At 42.1% G+C, this 22,097-nt stretch overlaps 1 protein-coding gene across 4 annotated transcripts in view; it reads left to right on the forward strand.

Annotated features, from left to right (window-relative positions):
- Positions 1-22,097, forward strand: part of pdlim7 (PDZ and LIM domain 7) — a 36,565-nt gene that overhangs the window by 7,932 nt on the left and 6,536 nt on the right. For all 4 annotated transcript variants that reach the window (XM_030395373.1, XM_030395374.1, XM_030395375.1 and 1 more), the window contains exons 3-5: positions 5,189-5,340; positions 11,612-11,639; positions 12,559-12,755. In XM_030395373.1, the coding sequence (XP_030251233.1) occupies positions 5,189-5,340; positions 11,612-11,639; positions 12,559-12,755 (377 nt within the window). The remainder of the gene's footprint in view (positions 1-5,188; positions 5,341-11,611; positions 11,640-12,558; positions 12,756-22,097) is intronic.

The following is a 22,097-nucleotide window of genomic DNA, read 5'->3' on the forward strand; positions in this document are numbered from 1 at the left end:
TGAGAAGACTGAGGTCTGCTTATGTAAAATTATATCTTTCTCTCCACATGTCTGACCCGACATCCTGTATGAACTGGAAAAGCATAAAATGAAGGAAGCACGATGTCGTCGTAGCGCCGTTTCATTGCTGCTACAATTCAGTCACCCCAGTCTGCCCCAAAACTCCTCTTGAGGAGTTTCTCAATATATCTGTCCCAGATCTCGTGCCGCCGCCATTCCATAAACATTATGATACCATAACCGAGCCTCCTGAGCACCATCTGGTTTCTATCGACAAACACATGCCACGCCGCTGAAATCAAACGTTCTGAGGAAATGGCAGATGATGTCAAGCCAATAATAGGTGGGGAGATTTGTGCATGTCTCTGCACCACCACAGCTGGATGTGTCATCAAGTCTTATATTCCTGTTTCTCTGCGTGTGTCTCTGTCTGACTTGTGGACCATCTGTTGCATTATCACTTGTATACTCTTAAACACTCCCTCGCTCCGTCTCTCATACTCACAACCGCACACACAAACTGAGAGGAAAGAGGCCTTGTTAGAGGGGGGAATTAATAATTCAGTGCTTACTGATAGATTGCCCGCAAGGGGCATTTCTTGTGTGGCTAGCTCAATGTGAATGTGTTATGTTGTGATCAGTGCAGCAGTGTTTTAAGGTGAGTTAGTGCTAGGTGTTCCACTGCAGTCATTATGGGGGGAACCACATACTTGGAGGTTTGGTTTTCCATTTCTCAGAGGGATATTTATGGCTTTGCATCAGCTGTGCTCACTGTGTGAGTGATGTAAGGACAGACTGTCTCTCGGCCCCCAAATAGCCGTGGAAAGAATAAAAGTGAGCCGGTGCAGAGTTACATGGCCTGTATATCCACAGCTGCAGATACATTTTACTGCATTATTAGTTTAACCAAAAACAAGCGTAGTCCGCCTGGAGCGAGTAAGAGGCCCTCGCTCACCTGCAGGGTCAGTCAAGGAAAGCGCTTCAAAGGTGAATTCAAGACGTTGCATTTTGAAAGGTTGGCTAATGCTTTGAAATTTGATAGCATACCAAAACAGCTCCGCTGCTGTGCTCTGCCAAAAAGCCTTGAAAAAGGCTACTAACTGTTGGGCTAACCCTGCAGTCGTGAATAATCTATTTTAGTTGCACAGACATCATGGCATTAAAGTGAAGTGGGTTTAACATATTTGCACAAAATCATTTAAGGAGCCCGCTTCTTGTTTATATAGTGTGTCGGGAGGTACTGACCAAAGCGCTAACCTGATGCTGCTGCGTGATGTATGATAACATCACGCAGCAGCATCAGGTTAGCTCTTTGGTTGTTGCGAGGTACGGTGAGGTGTGTTGCATTCAGGAACATATTTTCCACTGTCCTTCCGCGTATTGACAAACTGCTGGGGGGTGTTGGGTTTCCAACCGCCCCCTACCAACCAAAGGTCTGAGCACAGCAACTTTAACTGCTGCCGTCTCAAGTGAGGGAGCAGCTGCACTCTGAACCTGAGCCAGGAGCACAGGTGTCTGTGTCCATCACTAACTTGACTCACTCACTCACTCACACACACACACACACACACACACACACACACACACACACACACACACACACACACACACACACACACACACACACACACACACACAAATACACACGCACAGACATATGCAATCTTTACAGCTTCATATATTAATTTCTCTTTCCTTTTATCTCATCTTTCATGTAGAGGTCAGCACTATAGGTTAAATCTTTAAGGAGGATTTGTAATATTATAGTCCAGACTGACTGGCGATACATCGGAGGCAAAATCATCATATCATTTCTGGTGCCCCCAGAAGCCTCCAGGTCAGCTTCAGAGCTTTTCTAAAACTCTGCTGGGACGTGAACATCACTCAAACACTCAGACATCAAAAAGATATTCACTCATTTTATTTTTTTGATGATGGAGGTGTAAGAGCGCTGTCTGCCACATTGTTCCATAATCCCCCATAGGGGTTCAGCTGGTTTTAGATCTGGTGACTTTTAATCATTTTCAAACTCATCAAAAAACCCTCAGTGCTCTGTGCTAAAACGTGTCTGTCCCCGCTTTCCTTTTATTCAGAGTGATCTGAATAGAGTGCTGCAAAACATTTTTGTAGGCTAACCTGGAAGTTAGCGTCGTCCAGTTTCCCTTGGCAAAAAGCCAGTGGATTTTATCCCATTTGGTTTAGGGATTTTTTTGTAGACAGTAAGATCTGTGACAAACAAATGTTCATGATATTTGCAATATTTGTCTGATCTCCACAGATGAACACCACTTTTAGCTTTGAAGCGTGAAGGCAATTGTCTGGAGTAAAATCTCACTTTGGAGTATAAATAAACTAAACTTCCTAATACACTTTACTCTAAATCTACGAGTTTGAAGAATGGTTTGCCAAAGCGTGAGTATAACACAGGCTCTCAACTCAGACTACTGAGTAAACGAGTTTTTTGATGACGTTGAATATCCTCTCTGGTGTCATTTAGCTACTTGTTAGCAACTGGCTTTTTCCAGAGATGTTAAAGGTGCAGCTGGTAAGAATTTGCCACCTTGTGCGTTCATACTCCAAATCAATGGGAGTCAGCACATCAACAGAGTAGCTGTTAACTTAAGCTGACATTAGGCAGTTGGCTTCGATAACCTCGCAGCCAGCAGCCTGGACTGGAAGCTCGGAGTAGTGGGGGAGTGACTGTGCTTACACCGCTACCACAAGAACCCTGGAGCCTGACGGGTTGAGACTGGCTAGGCAAGGCTTTCTTCACATTCTATGATAATTAGAACTCGAAAATAAAACTAGTTAGTTGGTCCTCCTGTCTGTATTTCTTTTTAAATCAAAAATAGAATAACTTGGGCTCTTTCCAGAGATTCAGAGTCTGCTTGCATTGTTTTACATTGCTCAAAGTATTTCTCATAATAATCATTATCCTCTGAATAGATGGATGCCTTTCTGTTCACGTTCTAGGCTAGATTAGCATCTATTTCTGCACTGACTATGCTCTATCACAGTTTTAATTCAATTAAAGCTTAAATTAACGGCGCTTCTGTTTCTAAGGCTCATGGGAAATGTTGTTCAGTGCTGTCAAGACCTTCATCTTATTTTGGTGTAATGACAAGGTGCTCAAGTTTACAATAAGTTTCGCAGCGAAAAGGGGTTAGCAGCTTTCTGCAGTGAACCTCAGTGGCTTTTTTCCAGGCTGTGCCCCTTTTTCAGAGTCTGTCACTTGTGTCCATGTCATAGTGGCTTTTCCCCAGTGTAAGATGTTCACACTTTCAAGTTCTTGCCATACTGGAGAAATTATTTCTTCTTTAACCCCTCTAATTGCCTCCAGTGAGTGCAAATCAAAGCCAATTAAAGTGATGTTTTAACTTGGCTGTAAGATAACTGTAGCTTGGATTGCCTCTGAGGAATGCATCTCGTCCTATTTTTAGCCATTTCGTGTTTTGATTCGAGGCAGCCTTTAACTTCGTAGACTTTGTGGGATACTTTTTTTCAGCCTGAGCTGTCATCAGTTTACAGAGCATATTACCTCGCTGCTCACACGGGTGTTTATGTTTAATGTGCAGAATCAAAGCGGCAAGTGTGATAGCTTAGCTGAACATGGCAGAAAACTATTGATTGAACTGCTGAGTCCTCGGAGCTTTTGATGAGCTAACATTTGCAGGGATCCATGACATCAGAGAGTAATCCTAATAGGCTTTTTTTGCCAGAAATCCTGGCACTTGCTCACTTATCTGATGCTGAACACTTTGTACTCCAGTTATCTTAGAATTTGACACAAGTCTCGAGTTTCATTAAGCTGCCTGAGCAAGCTGACTAATCCCTCACTAAACACGAGATGGCATCTCTGCATGTCTTCTAGAACTAGTTATATACACAGCAGAGAGTGCAATCCGTGTACATACAAAAAAACATTACCTCTTATATAGACTGTTTCATCTTCTTCCTGTTTGTAACAAGACTCCAGCCCTTTGGTCTGACTCAATACATCTGCAGTCTGTGTGACAGCCCCGGGAGGATGATGTCATTTTTTTTTGCAAATGACTTACCTGTGTGGATGGAAAAAGCCAGATGGGTTAGTTCCAGTAAATGATGTGACTATTTGTAACACATGGTCTCAGTCGGCAGCTTTCGGGAGTTCCTTTCATAGTCTGAAGTCACATCTGCAGTAAATCATATGCTGATGACTGATGACATCATGATGACCTATAATGCCTGCTCCCGATAGTGTTGAGTAAAATATCTCGGCTGGCTTGTCAGACCCAGACACTCAGACTCCCTGAGCTGACGATTAAGTGTTGTTAACAGATGTTTCAGCAAAGTCAACTTTGTGTGTTTTAGATTTCCCTTTTTTTTTTTTCCCTTTTCCATTCTCAGAGCTGAGCTGCCAACTAGGATGACAAAAAAAAGTCAAAAGCACACAAAGTTTTCAAAATGTACATTGTGTTTTGCCATCTTTGGTTGTTTATTTCATACCATCCTGAAAAGAATAAGATCAGTGAAAATACTGAAGAATCTCTGAGTTCATGGCAGTCTTGTATTTGACCAATTACAAGATCATTAGCTGTGTGATCATGCAGTTACTTTTGTCATGGACGGACTTCTGAGCAGACCTACTGGCACAAGCCCAGGGGCCTAAGGGATCCCGGAGCGTCTTTTTCAGCTGACTTCTATTCATTTGATTACAAAGAGACACAAGACTACCACAAATATACCCCTTTCACACTGGACAAAGAATCCACAAACACCTACAGCTGGCTTTTGTCTTTGCCTGTTGCCTGTTGCCTTTGCCTGGCTTTTGTCTTTTGCCATGTGCAACATTCAACAGAGATGAGAAAGAAGTGTCAGCTGGATCTAGTCTGATGTGGTGTATGATCTGCTGCTTCCACTGTTTCCTGTTCAGCCTGGTGCATTCGCGATGATGAATGTGACACAAAGAAAAAGGCAGAGTCACCTCAAGGAGTCCTTCGCCCTTTTTTTAATGGGTTTACCGACATTCATACAACCTGCATATACGCACTAATTTAAGATTTGAAGTCTCTATCAATCTGGGTGCGCTCCTAAAAACGAGGGGTGGGGGTTGTGTTACATGTCTGTGCCCAGATGCCTGTTGTCTCATAATTTGTCCCTAATGCTTGCTAACTTCTGTCTGCTTTCTGTCCCTGTTTCCCCCCCCCAGCTCACCCCTGGCGGAAAGGCAGCTCAGGCTGGTGTCGGAGTTGGAGACTGGGTGGTGTCCATTGATAACGCTAATGCAGAGGACATGACCCACGTGGAGGCACAAAACAAGATCAGAGCAGCAACAGACTCCCTCTCCCTCACCCTCAGCAAGTAAGTCATCTGGCTATGCATGATGCAACGAAAAACGCTGCATGATCACTCACCCTCCGTTTTTTATCTTGGTCAAACACAGCGGCATAAATCACCACGAAACACATCTCCTCCTTCATTGCTCGGAGAGATAAAATACCTTAATGTCCTTGAAATGTGCCTCTATATGACAAATAGTTGCAAAACACATACCGAAGTTATCATCACACACAGTCCAGTTTTTCATTTCCTATAAGGCTTACATTCATTTGAGGGTAAAACTCAGGCTTGAGTCACAGCCTCACTAGTGAATGCCGTCAAGAAATTAATTATTTTTGCTTGTGAGGTTTTTATTTCTGTTTGTCCATTAGCAGTTTGCAGGATATTTTTAAAACTAGTGAACAGATTTCAGTGGATTTTGGTGTAAAAAGAATTAACTCTGTTTTGGTACAGACAGCGCTACCATATGGGAATTTATAACACATTTCATGCTTTTGCTTATCAGTCTGAAACTGTGAGGCTTTTTTTTGTCACAAAATTGTTTTCCTGGATTCCCAATCCAAAGGTGCTCCCAATTCCACCTACACAGATGTCACATTTTTGCACATTGCAGTTTTATTACTCATTCCACAAATTCCTTTGCAGAATTGGTACCATGCACAGCATATTTAGACGGTCTATTTTTAGGTCTTTCTTTCATCTCCTGCCGTTTTTCCAACAAATGTTTGCCAAAGTCTTGCTGGCACAGCCTAGTTGAAACAAACTTGCAACCACATTCCTAACACAGGTGCACATATCAACCCAGAGTGATCCTGTAAAGTACGAGGACATTTCGCTCATAGGTAGTTTAACGGCTACACAATGGATTTATATGTCTATAACTTGGTGGTAATGAGTCAGACCCATTTTGCACAAACCTTAAACCTTGTACAAAGCAGATATTCCCGGGATGTAGTTGATCTCCAAGATTCAACATTATTACCATCCAATTTGTGTATTTTGATTTAAGTTTAAATGCAGTTTGAACACCTCTGAACATTATTATTTATTAAACTAACAAGAGGATTGTGACTCAGTAGTTTTGTCATGTTCTCTCCTTATCAGCCTAAAGAAGCCGGAGCAGGGTTGAGGAGTCTGCACTTTCGCAGCGGGTGTTCATGCCAAATGCTGTCAGGCGGATACACTGGCCTTTGTTCGGTTGAAAAAAAACATTTTCAGGGGAGCCACGGGTACCTTCCAATGAGACTCAGCTTTGTAATGAAATTAGAGAAACTCTCTCGTCAGATTAAAACACTTTGTTGTGAAGTGTGAGCCAGGAAAATCAATGTCTCCAAATTTGCACAAGTTATTTGAATTAGCGCTGGATAACCTTCATACAGGCAGCACTCATACCTGCTCATATAACTCCTGCCAAAAATTCCTGTCTGATAAAGTATCTCAGTTGAGAACGAGCCAAAATATTTAATCAGGAGCTTAATTATAAGAAAAAATTCCCTCCCAAAAAATAAAATATGGATGAAAACTATTCAAGAGCTTAAAGCCTCTGGAAAACGAGAAGGTACAGACTTGTTAAGTAATAAAGATGAGCCCAGCTGCAGTCATGGGACTCATTTTGATTTTTCGGATACTTGGAGGTAAAGAGTTTGTACAGACACATCACAGCTGGCTAGTTTCACATCTAATTCATTTTGTTGTTGCCTGCCAAGAGACTTGGCTGTTAAGTTCTGACAAATCGTCTTTGTTCACTTAGTTTGTTGAGAGTCAGAACAGCCACAGGTCAGCTATGACTGTCCAGAACAGAAAAATAATGCACTTTCCGGAAGAAAAAAGCCAGAACATGAACTAATACTTGAACTGAAAGGAGGTCACGGAGAATATTTGCCGCGTTTTATTCAACATATGCCTGGCTTCTCTCAAATTCATACAGAATAAATGTCTCTGTACAGATCACTGAATCCAGCGGGGCCTGCAAGTTCACGTGTCCTGCCAACCATTAGCTGGTTTCTTAAATGTCAGGATTTTCTGCTTTTATTTGTCATAGATCACAGTAAAATGAATATATTTGGGTTTTTGGACAAAGCAAGACATTTGAGGATGTCATCTAGGGAAAAGTGGAAAATTATAAGGACATTTTATAAAGCAAAGGGATTATACAAGAAAAAATAAAAGGCATATTAATTTATTCTGTTAGTGTTTTGCGTTAGTTCCAGCCCTAATACAAATCAAATGTTGAACACAACAGATAACAGGGTTCCTGGCATCAATACTGAGAGAGAAGGTGAGGAAAAAACACTCAAAGGCGGGAGATGAGAGAGGGAGAGAATAAGATGACGGGTGGGTGGAGGTAGAGCAGAGTACAGGGATGTTAAACTTGAGGGGATCAAAGGCTGAGTTTCTTTTTTTTTGAGGTGCGGAGTAAGACGCCAAGGAGATGATATAAAAGATCAGGCTTTTTACCAGCAAAGAGCTGCGATCACTGTTTTTCTATACAACCAACGAGACACATTGCTGATGCGGCGTAGTTTTTTTTGCCGCAGAAAGAGGTCACGCGACGCTTCGACCTACTAAACGCCTTTAAAGGAGTGGGAGGGAGAGAGAGAACGCTAGATTCATGGGGATGGTGTTTCAGAGTGAGAAAGGAAAAGAAAATAAGAATTCGAATAGAGACAGTGCGATTCTTGTTGGAGGTGAAGGGGATAATGATTAAGAAAGGTGACATCATGCTCTCTGCAGAGGGATGGATGAGAGTCCTTTTGTTTCCCTGTCTGATACCTTGTTGTCGTCACTTCTCCGAATTTTGAGATCGCTGCTCCCCGCCAAGATATACGCCCACAAACCCCCCCAGTCCCATCTGATAAACTCAAGCACCCCCTTCATCAGCATCACATGATGGATTACATTCAATTCAACAGCATCTACAACCACTTATACTTAACTATTTCGCCTGGTTATGTTGTTGTACTCTTACTATAGCTGTGCTTAGCTAGCTAGCCCAGTTAGCTGTGCAGCTAGCGGTTGGGACTGGGAGCTCGGGGTCCAGGCGAGAGTCGGTGTTTACACCACCAGCACAGCAGTTTGGACCGGGACTGGTGTTGCTAGCAGGTTAGCATGCTAACTTCAGTAGATATCTTTGCAACACAGACATAATAATGTAAAAAAAAAAAAACCTTACTCTTTATCATGTTCTGTAAGTTGGTTTTTGAATGTATTAAATGAATTATTCATCACTCTTAGCTAACAATGCTTACCACTCATCCATTAATTTGGGCCATCTGTGTCAACCGTTGATTACTCTTGGCTTACAATTTGAACTCTTTATCTGTTACTTGGGTATCTATTAACCATTGTTAGCTCCCTCACTCACTGACATATTTTTCTCAGATTGCCATTTGTCACACATGGTGTCCAGGTGTTGCAGCTGACTCGGACTCAGTTATAACTCTCTATTTTAAAACAAAGGTCATTAGTCTGTCTAATGGAAGAACAATGGGTTTTCTTCCTCTGCATTTATCTCCGAGGGAGTGGTGCGATGTTTTGATAGACCTGTAATAAGCCGCCGTGTTTACTTAACATCAGGCGTACTTTTCCTCCTCTCATGTGGTTCGCCTCCTGTGTTTATCGTCTCCTTGTGGAGTCCTGCTATTGTAAATATTTTACATTCTTCCTCTCTTTTTCTTTCATCCATGCATCCCCAGTCTACTTTCTTCATCTCACCGTCTCCTATTGTTATTATATCGTAAGACAAGCAAGTGTTTGTTTTCCCTGAAACGCTTCTCGGTGAGGAACGATTGTCAGTCTGATTAATTCGTATCTTGGCTGCCATCCACGGTTTCTTTCATGTCGAGAGAGGCGGATGGCCGCACGGTGATGAGATATAGGCCATTGTATGGTTTAGTGTCTCATTTTGTTCAACACCAATGATCATCTCCTGTCTCTTTTTTATGGTAAGGTTTAGGCTTTATCCAGAGCGTTTTTATAGGGGGTGGAATCAAAGAATATATGGGCAATAGATTTTGGGCTTCAGAAAGAGAGAGCAAGAGAGAGAGAAAGAGAGGATCACGTTGCATTTATGGGGACACACCACAGATTTCAAGGCTTAACGTCAGAGGGGCTGTGGTTGGAGTCTGTCTGTGATGCCTTCAAAGCTGATTTTTTTTTTTCGTGTGTGGTGAAATTTCTCACTTTATCTAAGATCAGCCAGAGAGCCAAGCATGCATCAGCTAAATTAAGTGACCCATGAGATGAGGCAGGAAATGATCTCAGTGCGTTCATATTCGGTTTCAGCGCAGGTCAAACAAGCAAACCGATTCCACGGAACTGACTTAATCATTCCCACATTCGTTCGTTTAGGCTTGGCAAAATAAATACAGTACACAGCAGCTGTCATACACATTCCTTATATATCCCTCTTTTTAAGTGTGAATCATCAAATTGTGGGTTAAGACAAGCTGAAGCGCCATGAACGTCACATTGATTTGTCTTCCCAGAAGTGTGACAAGCGCAGACATGTCGGTATTCCTTCCTCTCACTCCTCCTTCTGTAGCTATACAGCCCTGTCGTCATCCTGTCTTTAACATCCCTCTATCAGTGGTTGAGCAGACAGAAACATGAGAGTTATTCATTCCTCAGTGTCACAGGAAGTGCTGGCCATTGTTTTGTGTGTGTGTGTGTGTGTGTGTGTGTGTGTGTGTCTGTGTCTGTGTGTGTGTCTGTGTGTGTGTGTGTGTGTGTGTGTGTGTGTGTGTGAGAGACTGAAACAACGAGGGTGACTGCAGAGCTGCTTCACTGGTATTCGTAGCTTTGTGTATCATGCAAACAGTCGGTCAGCGGATGGTTTGTGTTTTGCTTTTTTTTCCCCAGTAGCCGGCAGCAATGTAAATCTGGGTTCCTCCATGTTTAATGTGTAAAGAAATTTTAATGAACTGTCTGCCACGTCACTCCAGCCAGCAAAGGCGCCGCAGTAATGTGAATCCTGGGATTAGAGTTAAGAAGTGTACAGCACTGTGGCACTCGTAGGATTCCTAGCTTGGCTGGGTGAATCTGCTCGATGGTTCGAGATTTTTTGTGAGAAGCCCAGAGGTTTTGGTGTTTTGTAATGGCCCCACAGAGAAAACTTCAGCGCTTACACGAGCTGCTTCTTTTTCTCCCATCATCTCTATCGCCTGGAGCATCTTCACTGATGAGCCTAATTGTTGAGATATGGTTATAAGGGTGCTTGAGACGGCATTACAGCAGAGTCCTCGGGGCATTGCAAACACAAGCAATATGAGCAAACAAGTTCAGTTCAACCCAATTATCCAAACCACATGTTTGGATGTGAAAACAAAGGTTATCACTAAACTGTCAGTTGTAAACAACCTGAATCCAGCAGTAGAATTTGCAGGGCTACTTCTCAGTTCAGTCTTACACGTGTTCTTATGATCAGTGATGCATTGGATGATTTTTAGTAGATATTTTGATTGCATTCTTTTCTATTCTTTTATTTCTTCACATCTCTGTTAAAGCCTCTCAATAGAATGTCGCCTTAACCAATAAGGAAAAAGGGCTAAAACTACAACAGTTAGACATTTCTTACGATGTTATGTGTGATTCCAGCCATTAGTCCTCTTTTGTACAATACAAGGTTGATATTTCGCCTCGAGAAAAATCGGTGTTATCAGACTTATTTATTATAGATTTTTCACGTTTTACCTCGGTTTCTACCACTCTTCCTCTTTGCCTCCTTTGCCTCCTCCATCAGCGGGCTTTTTTATTTTATTCCTTACAGTGTAGTTTCCAAAGTTATTCCAGTTGTTTTACCGTTACCTGGGGATAGTAACCTGGGAGAACAATGCCTCTTCCTGTTTTAGTTGCACAATGGCAGACTTGCTTCCTTTTGAGCCAAAATGCCGCCTTCAATGTTGTGGGAAACATCAAGCTCTGTGGGCAGGCAGTGAAAGCGAGGTTTATTGAGGACCATCTGTATCTATACGCTGATTATGTCATTTTCCACGGTCATTATAGTGTATCAGCAATCAATATTTACTTCGGAATGATAAGTGGAAGCCAATAAAAATTGTATTGCCAGCTCAAATTTCATAGAATCCGTAACGAATACAAGCAAACGTCATTGTCTAGTTTTGTTTCAGAGTAATATTGCAATATTCAGGATGATGATTTGTAATATACCTTTTCCTCAGTTTGAATAAATATTCAAACACCACATTCTCCTTGACTGTCGTTTTCCTGTTGTAACTTAAATTTGTAAGAGTATAAGATGTACTAATGGCTTGACCATCTTTTCTTTTCACAGAGCTTTCAAAGCAGTTGGAGACCAGAAGGTAAGAGAACATCCTCCTGAAACGTTGAGCTCATCCTGTGCGAACACTTGTATGCTTTGGCATGATCGTCCACTAGTCCACAGTGACACTGATTGAATTTGAAACTTCCCTTTAATCGTTGCCCACAATTGGCCTCAACGGTGCGTTATGTCACTTTGTGTTTAAATTCATCTGATTCACCTGAGTCACCCGTCAAGCTCTCACAGAGCCCATGCACTGTGCATTAGCAAAGCATCAGTGAGTCGCTAAATGAGTTGTTTGCTGGATGGAGTGCTGTGAATATTGCTTTTGGAATTTTTCCCGTAGTTCGTTTTGTGATGCCTTGCACAATCCCTGATAGCACAGTAACACTGATGCATTTGGTTTCACTCTCAAACCCCTTGAGAGCTACTTGCTCAACTGATTACAGCTTAAATAGTACAATGGTGTCATGAACTGCTTTGTGCTGCCGGCTGTTTTAAATCAAACAAGAGGAACACAATACTTTAACAAAGTCAGTGTTCCATTTTAGTAGGTGTTCTTTTGCAGTCCCTGCATTATGCTCAGTGAGAAATCTCATTAGGGAGACATGTCAGTCAAATATGACAATTTCTCACTTAAAGCATTTTCAAATTTACCAGCAGTAGCAGATTACTTTGGCCAGTCTGTGGCAGACTGCCAACACAAATAAAATGGCTGTGTTCACACTTCTTAAGCACTTCTTCCTTGTGCAGAGAAAAGCCGACAGGCTTTGACAGAGCTGCTCCTGCAGCCCGGAGTTATCATTTTCTGTGCGAAAATATTGAGCCTTTCTGCAGGCGTTCTTAACATACAACTCGGGATTGTGCAACAGCAGATGGAACTTTTACCGTGTGTCAGAAATGTCTAACTGCATGTTGTGCACTGTGCTGCATTGTCTCCCTCTCCCACGCCCTCGTAGGATTCACTCGCTCTGGCTTCTGTTCCGCCAAAGTACTCCTTTGCCCCCAGCACAACAATTAACAAGATGGCGAGGCCATTTACAGCAGCTGGTGGTAGCGCCAACTCAGGATCTGTTATCAAACCTGTGGCCTACTCACCTAAGCTTAACACTCCACGCTCACAGGGCCGCGCCAGCATGCAGCAGCCACAGAATGGGTAGGTGGATAAATAAACACCATTACGTTTGGAAGCACAACGTGACTAATGTGGTTTTAGTGGTGATTTTATCGTCTTATTATTCTCAATTTTGGGTTTTCAGACTGTTTTGTGTGTTCACTAGAGTTTACTTTAGTATAAAGCCAAAATAACGTCACAGATTTTAGGTAGAACATCCCAGAAACAATGAACAAATGTATTATGACTCACTGCTGAGATCATCTTATTACTCCATGGCCTATTGATAATTTCACTGAAATGATGACAAACATGGTGAGTTTTGTATAACCATGTTCTATAGCTCAACACACAACAGTAATAAGCTGCGATCATAGATTGTGTCATAACCCTGACCACTAAGTAATTTACTGGTGAAAGGAGGAGGTTGTCAACCTTTTGTCCAAACAGTCCCAAGTGAACCACTCTTTCTTAACATGACGGGGTACATTTGGCTGACAACTGAAGCTGGCCTTCTCCAGCTTCTGCAGTGGAATTTATTAGATGATTAAAAAGGCTTTAGAGAGATTAGTGAAGGATCTGTCAATAATCAGTCACAGTTTTATGGCCTTCTCTGGTTTTGCTTTTTCGGTCTCTGTAGAAGCTGGGATTTAATTGTGCAAATCTGTATTTTCTTTCCCATCCTACTGTTTGTTCCCCTCATCCTCACTATGTGTGTGTCTGCGATAGAGATAGACACGTTTCTAAAAAGGTCGAGTTGCTCTTTCCAGAGATGGTTATTGACAACTAATTATTACTTGTTCCATCTCCAGGCAGTTGAATGCATTTTAACATCCATGTAAAATACTGCGGAACTTACTCTGCACCAAACTTTGGGCTGAATTGTACTTCCCAGCTTTTAGAAGCTTTGTTGCTCGTAACTTTCTCTCTGTAAAACATCAGGACATTAGTCAAACATTGACCCAGTAATTACATCTCTGGATAATTGAATTTTGGAGTGATGTCACTAGAAACATTTGGGAATTTTATTTTTAAACATGATTCCCCTTTTACCACACAGCAGAAATTATAGGGGCCATACAGCCAGCTATCTGTCACATCAGATGCTGGAGGGTCTTGATCATGGTGCATTTTTTTAAACCTCTTTTTTGACCAACAAAATTTATGGATGAAGTATTTATTCATGGGCCACAAGTTTAAATGTTTTATGATGGCGATGGAACCTTTCTGAAATTTTGAGCTTTAAGAACATTTTTTATCTGTGTTGAAAAAAGTTAATCTTCAGTAGAACTTAACTCTGTTTAGCTTCTGATCTTTTGGTTGTAAACTGTTGAACAAAAAAAAAAAAACCCAACTTGGTTTCAAAGCTGCTGTAATATTTAATGAATGCTCCCCTGACAAACCTCTCGCTGCCATAATTACGTTAAATAAGTCTCTACGATTCTCCAGTTGTATTTTACTGCTCTGTTTTCAGATTTTACAAGGATTCCAGGAACGGTTCAGAATTGCATTTTAAATGATCCTGGAAGTGGCAGTGTGGCATGGAGTGGCCTTCCAGCTGAGGCCAGTCTGGTTCCTGTAATTTGGGTCATGGTAGTGGCCCGATTGCAGCCATTGGCGAGCTGTGGCCTGTTGCTGTATTTAGCCTCACTCATAAATTGCTCTGCGTTCTCACTCAGCCTTTTACAGGCCTGGCGCTGGATTATTTAAGCAGCCTTACTCTAGGGGAGGGCGCACATGGTTGTGAAGTTTCTCTGCAGATGGTCTGAACACATTTTTCAGGACATTTTTGAGAAGACTGGAGCCCGATAATAACTGTCACCCCACTTTTGATGAACACATTGTTGGATTTCTACAGACAGAAAACAGCATGTGTCTAATGTGTCGAGGCCTGTCGTGTTGAAACAGGTTTTGTGGTGGTTGTTGTTTGCACAGATCTGACTCTGACATCATGATGTGTCACTGCTGTGGCATTTATAGTTGTTTACGAGGTATTGGCGCACACGATAATTTACACTAACTGTGAAGGCAAATTAGTCAATGGTTATTTTGTTTTGTGTTTTTGGCAAATGCTTCGGCCATTGACATAAACCTGAAAGCATTTATGCTCACGGATGAAAGGAGCCTTGGGCAAAAGGGTTTGTGCCAAGTGGACTGAGTCATTTTGGGTCAGGGTAACAATGGATGATGTGACAAACAGTGCCGTCTTTCTCTCACGGAGCCTGGCGACGATGACGGCATGTCTCATGTCACTTCTTGCATGTTTTCTGCATGCTGCACTGTTGTTCACAACCTGTCATATATTGACATGTTATGGTTTTTCTTTGTTTAACTCAGAGTTGAACTCTGACCTCCTTCTCTCATGTTCTGTTTTTCCCTCTTTTCTTTTAACGCTGCAGATGGAAACTCTTGACAAGTTAGTATACTTCTTTGTTTTCATTCACAGTCCAGAACAAAATAATGTCTGCTCTCGTCATTCACACTCAGTACTTCACATCCTTTATTACAGTGGTTTCCAACATTTGTAACTGTTTTTACAGGTTGTGATTAATTGCCTTTCTACTATTAACTTAAAATTATCCAATAATTTATAAAATAGTTTTACTAATAAATACATTGTCTGCTTCCTATCCTGTTAACCATCTCGTGACCCTCTCCTTTATCTTGCACCCTTTGATCTATTACAGCCCATTCAACTGTGTTTTAGTCATTCCCGATATTAATCTGAACCATTTATCGTCTCATTCTTTATACTGGGCAATTTTCAGTTACAGTCAGGACATCATAACGTCTAAAAGCTTTTCACTCGTCAAAATCTCTCAGTATTTATTGATCTCTTCTCTGTCTTTTTGTCAGTAAATTTCATACAAACTGTCTTCGTTTTGTTCTTTGGTCTATTCTACAGGGGTGAAGCAACTTACTATGATGATATATACCAACACGCCAAGTAAGGGGCAGCTGCATGCAGGCTGGTTTGTCATCGTAGTTTAACATGACAACAGAGAGGAGCTGAGGCTCATGGGTAGATTCAGAGATTGCGTTTGGAAAGCAAAGATGCCAGTTTATTGTTACCATTCATCTTTCATTCTCTCTAGTTGATTTTTAATAAATGCATGCCTCAATAACAACATATTGCCTGAAGTGAAAAACATTCTCTGTGCTGTTGCTTCTTGAATTGTTGATTGAATTAAAACCTTTAATATGCAGTAAAATGTTTCCAGGTCCTCTAGCCTGACAGCTTCTCTCCCATTGACTCTAATGACAGTTATAAATACAATCTCTAATGCTGTAATGTCCATTTACGAGAGTCTTCAGTGTACCCATGAGAAATCTTAGTAATGGGTATCCATTAGCCGGCTTATTGCATGACCATGCTGCAGAAGCGTTAAGCGTTGCATGATCTGTTCAGGATGTCCTCTATTTTCAAGGTCACCTGATTAGCTGGGTTGGTGTGAGTGGGTAGTCCCTAGGTGGGGTTGTGTTAACCTTCGCCTGCCGTGTGCTGCTGGGTGTGTGTGCAGGCACGGCCTCAGGGTGGAGAACCTGCCCTGCTTTATCCCCAACGACCGCAGCAAGAAGAGGCTGATCCAGGACACTGAGGACTGGCAGCCCCGCACCGGCACCACCCAGTCCCGCTCCTTCCGCATCCTGGCCCAGCTCACTGGCACCGACTTCAGTAAGTCGGGGACCAGGCATGGCAGGCTCGGTGGCGTCAGACAGCAGAGAGTGATGGGTTGGTGGGGTAGACAGGCATAGGTGAAGGCCCTGCGAGTGAACGGTTGATCTGATGTGATCTTATCATAGCAGAGTGAGTGACACAGGAAAGCTGGATGATAGAGATTTTTGAGCTGTGCAGAGCTTCAACTGGCAGGTGGCTGCTGTCTTCATTGACACCTATTTTGTCTCCACTGTAACCAGTCTGACTGAACATCCATATTGTTATTTATTACAACAGAGCACCATTTATTGTAATATTTACTGTTTCCTTTTGTGTTTGGGCTGCTATTTGATCAGCTGACTGTTTGTCTGTAAGAACAGTAGATGTGTGTGAGAAAGGCGTGCTGATGTGTGTCTCTCCTGGATCTCTCAGTGCAGGACCCAGACGATGAAACCATGAAGAGGTCCAGGTAAAAACCTGAGTGTCATTGATTTGATCATGTGAACCTCACAAGTCACAAGTGATTGTGTTTGGGCACGTGTGTGGAAGCTTCAGTTTGGCGACTTTATATTTACATGTGTATATATAAAAATAGAAATAATTATACATTTTTTGCTGCTTTTAACACTAACATGCGTGATGTGATCTAAACATCCTTTTGTGCTATGAGACCAAGAACCTGCATCATGGTGTGTTTTTTTTTTTTTATATTCGAGGAGCAGTTTAATATCAGGAAAATGCACTTTTTTTCTGTCTTGCAGTGAGGTAGATGGGAAGATCCAAATACCCTCTCGTGTCTCAGCATCTAAACTAGCAGCTGGTTAGCTTAGCTTAGCATTAAGAATGGATACAGTTGGCCTCGCAATGTCCAAAAGAAACAGATTTTGACTGTCGCAAGCTGACTATTTCTCAGCCATGTGCATTAGTTTTTCATTTCTTGTCATTCCTGTGAGGTTGCCAGGCAACTGACGAAGAAGTGTTAATTTTACTCTCTGGTTTTTGTATGGTAAAGTAATCAAGATATGTCTTCTTAGATAGTTAATAAAGCTATAGATGTGCTGCTAGGTGGATTGTTGTTGCTAAGCGAACTAGCTGCTGATTGTCCCTTATCACATATTTAGCAAGACTGATCTGCGAGTCAATTTTCTCATCTAACTCTTGGGAAGAAACTTTTATATCCTCCCAAACTTGTCCTTCAAGTTCAGTTTTAATATTTACCATCATACCTTATCATATCTTTTTCTGTCTTTACTGTTTCACCTATTTTTTCCCCCTCCTACTTTTTCACCTTCCTGCACTCTTCACCCCACTTTATTCTCTCTCCCGCTCTCTTTTTTTTTCTATTTACTCTCTGCTCTGCAATCTGTTTCCTTCCCCTCTATCTGTATTTCATATCTCCTTTGCTTGCCGTCAGGGAAAAGTTCCTCACTGAGATTCAGAGTCCCCGCTATGCCCGTCTGAGGGATTGGCACCACGACAGGTCTGCTCGCGCCCTCAATATCAAATCCTGAGCGACATCCTGAGACGCCACGGGACGCAGAGCCCAGCCAGAGCCTGCTAGCGATAGCCACACCGCAACGACTACGTGACACAGACGACGAAAGATAGCTGACCGTCCAATGGCAGTTGACAAATTCACCTTTTTTTTGGATTGCAAGATGGGGTGAAAAAGAAGTTTGGGGAAAAAACAAAAGGAAAAAAAAAGAAAAGAAAACCAAAAATAGAAGAAACATAGCCTAGATGACAAAGCACAAAGTGGAACCTTGCATACTGAGCCTAAGTGTAAGATCTCCCTCTGAAACTCTGACTTGATGATTGTTGACAACAATGTGGACCACTGTGTGTGTGTAGCCCCGTTTTCCATTTCACACTGCGTTACTAAGAGTAAACTGGTGGGGAGGTGGGAAGGGGGTCCTCCGCAGTGGGAAGCGCCTTTCTGTTCCTTCTTCTTCTTCTTTGATTGTGAAGTTCAGACTCTCCTTTGATCTCTCTCTCTCTCTCTCTCTCTCTCTCTCTCTCTCTCTCTCTCTCTCTCTCTCTCTCTCTCTCTCTCTCTCTCTCTCTCTCTCTCTCTCTCTCTGCCCGTTTCCATTTACTGAGTTCTTCATCCTTTTCAGAGTTCTCATTTCTGATCCCCTCATCTCGTAGGCTTCTCCAACCATTAAGAAAGAAAAGGAAGATAAATCTGTACTCTTGTTTTTTTCTGCTGTCATCAAAAAATATAAAACATCTGGAAAAAAAGCAACTTACGCTTCTCTGTCCTTTTTTTCTCCTGTGTTTCTCTTCCTCTTGTTTGCCTGTCATTTACTCTTAAAGGGATGCATCGCCTGATGTCCACCTCTTATTTATCCCACTTCTCATTCTTTGGCTGAGTTTAAACAATTTCTTTCTAGTCACTTGGTGCTCTGAACCCGAACAGTGATGTAGAAACAAGGGTTCCCTCCGCATTTCCGAAGCTCTGAATTAATGGGGGCCCTCCTCAAAGATCAGGGCTCAAGTTTACTTTTATTGCCTCGGAGAGAAAATTGTTGTGCTGTCAGCCGTGAGAACAACAAATGGGAACACACACATGAAGCGATACACACACAGTCATAAAGTGCAGAAGTGCACGGTGAAGAAATGCAGCCCGTGGTTTGTCGCACTTGCCTGAAATAAAAATATCCAAGAGTATTTAAAACCTAATAAAAAAGACCAACATTATCATATTTAGAGTTCAGCGGAGTAATTGCTGCAGTTCAGTGGCCTCTACAGAGAAAAGATCTAAAAGCAAGTCGTACACAAGACTTAGAAAAATGAATGTGATCTAGTGATTATGCACAGAGTACTATCCAGAATTAGCATAAAAGGAAATAATGTTTCTGGGAAAAGACAACCAGAGACTATTAAAAAAAAAAAAAAAAAAAAAAGAAACGTTGTCCATGGACAAAGCACACAGTGTGCTTTTGCTTTCAAGGATGAGTTTACCCAAAAAGGAAAATTTACTCATGATCTTCTCACCCCCCATGCCCCATGATGAGAAATCGGGTGACGTTTCGTAGTCCACTAAACATTTCAGGAGCAAAACAGCGGTCTCCTAAACAACTGATAATGATAGGGACTTTTATTAAAACATAACGATACAATCAGTTAAACAGACAAACCATAATCCAAGTCACTGGAAGTCCCCAGATCCCAAATGGGTTCCCCAATCCTCACAGTAGCTGCTGAGATAAAGTGTTTCGTACGCATCCTGTCTGTGGGTGTATGAGCTCTGATCTCATGGCTTCTGGAGACTTACATTACACTGGATGAGCTGTGTGGAGCCATTTTTTAAAAATGTTTTAAATGTAGTTGTTTTCTTCAGTTTTAAACCAAGTCCCTTTCTACTCCAGTTGTTGAGGTGAATGCTCGGAGGTGTTTTGTGGGCAACGAAACTTCACCCAGCTCTCCATCGGTATCGGGAGCGTAGATGGTGAACTGTTCCTTTTAAGGTGCCCAGGAGAGAAATGTTATGGATAATTGTTGGTTGCAAAGTGATATTAACTGAAAGTTTGTGACAGAAAAATGGGAATGAGACGTGGTCAATGTCTGCTGTACATCGTTTGAAGACATACTGCATTCAAATGCAGCAGGAAAAAAGCCAACTGTTGCAATTAAAAGAAATGACTGGGCTATGCTTTTAATACTGGTAATATTCTCAATCACCATATAATTAGGCAACTAAATTCACAACTGTATAAAGTGACTCAAACTAAACTAGACCAAATTGGGTGAAGTCTGGTCTGTTCCAACAAGAGCATCCAAACAGCCTCTTCACACACTTGATGTCAGCCGTCCAGCTCAGTTGGGGAAATGTAAGCAGATAACAACAACAGTACGTGGTAATCAAAGAATGTGTCGTTACTTTAACATGTAACAAATAAATAAACAACTGCAGCAGCTATACATTAATTGCAAAACTGTGGTTTTCTTGACATGAGTTGCTTTTATAATTAGGAAGGTTTAGGGATGACAGAAGGACCTCGGTGCTAAAAAAAAAACCCCCAAAAAACAGCAGTGCCTCTCTCTGCCCTCTCCGAGGTGTGCCACCATTGTTTGACAGTTTTGTCAGTTGTTGCACTGAGTTTCTTGCAGAGCTGCAGCACTTTCACCTCCTCGCTGTGGAGGGTGACATATGTCACTGGCTTCTTGCTCCTTGTAAAATCAAAACCTGCTCTTTTTTTTTTTCTGCCGGATGTTGAGCTGCCAACAAACTCATCCATTTCCCCGTTTGCTCAGGTCGATGCTTCCCAGAGGAGAGGAAGCCTAAAAAATAACAAAACAAGGTGTATAGAGTGAACAGGAAATGTCAGGGAAATGTTCCATGGGGTGCTGCTCTGCAGCATGTCCAAAACTCTACATCGAAGGCAGAAAAACCCCCTCCTGTCTGCACAGTCTGTCTGTGATGCAGGAATTGTGCACCTGCATCACACTGAACCACTCACTGGGCAGATGGGGGAGGAGGACGTTGAAAGCAATGAAAATGTCAAGAAAACATGATCCAGGCTGCTCCAGCTGGGAATAAGCCGCTGTAGAGGATGTACTCCAATTTGCACCTGCAACCTTCACCAGAGTCAGCTGCAGCCAAACAAACACCTCAAAGTTGTGGGAGAAGTCAGTGCCACTGGCCTGGTGTCATGTAGGGCAGCAGGATGCTTTTTTGGGGGGGTTTTAGGTGGGATCTCAGACGGCAGCCTGACCAGTGTGAGGTCGAGGGCAGCTGACCGAGGGTCTGTGTGTCAGACAGGGTGAAACAGGTTTGTTCTGTCCTTTGTTTGACCCGGCCGCCAGCCTCTCCTCCTTTCACTCTGTTTTGACATCATTTCTTTCCAAAAACTCTCCTGGTACAGAGGGGGAGGGGGAACCTTACCTTCCTTTAATTTAGAAAGATTTAACTTCCTCTCTGTTACCACCCCTGCAAGCCATCTTCTTGCTATTGCAGGGGGATTTAATGTCCTTTATTATTCAGAGTATGCTGAAAAATAGACTGCTTTTCTTCTTCTTCTTGCTCGATAGCTCCCAGCGTAAGCCAGTTACTGCTGCCTCTCTAACTTCTTGTGTTGTGGTTGTTTGGCTACATAAGGAGTTTAATTGATAAGCAGACTTCACCTGATGCAGGCGATGCTGCAGAACAAGGTTGTTTGCAGGGTAATTTATTTCGCGTTTTCCTCCTTTTCTTGGCAAATGTGAAATGATTTCATCATCTTTCATTAGTGTATTGTAGATGCCACAGTTGATGATGTAAACACGATAGATGCCTCAGGCGGTGGTATATTTTTTTTTTCCCAAGATAAGACGTCTCCAGAGCTCGTCTCCTTGGCTCAGAAGTTGTTTTTCTGTTTCAGTCATGGTTTGAAGATTTTCTGAATATAGTGACGCTCGCTGCGGGTAACAGAACTTTGAAATGTAGAAACAACTCTTTATTTCAACACTTGTGCACATGCAGGCTGGAAGCTAAACTCCTCTGCATCCGAATCTGACAGCGTAACATGTTTTGAGTTTCTCATTCTCTAACTTTTCCTGTGAGTGATGTCTATCAGTCTGAGATGTTCGGGTCTCTTATTGCTCCCAGAGGATCAGGAAGTGGCTCTTGAACCACTCTGATGTGGAGCTGCAAGAAAAGTAGTTAAAACCTCTTGATAACTGATTAATCGTTGTTATTTTTCAAGCAAAAATGTCAAGCAGTTGCTGCTTTTTTATTTGTCATT

This window comes from Sparus aurata, chromosome 18 (assembly GCF_900880675.1).
Source record: "Sparus aurata chromosome 18, fSpaAur1.1, whole genome shotgun sequence".
Taxonomy (NCBI): domain Eukaryota; kingdom Metazoa; phylum Chordata; class Actinopteri; order Spariformes; family Sparidae; genus Sparus; species Sparus aurata.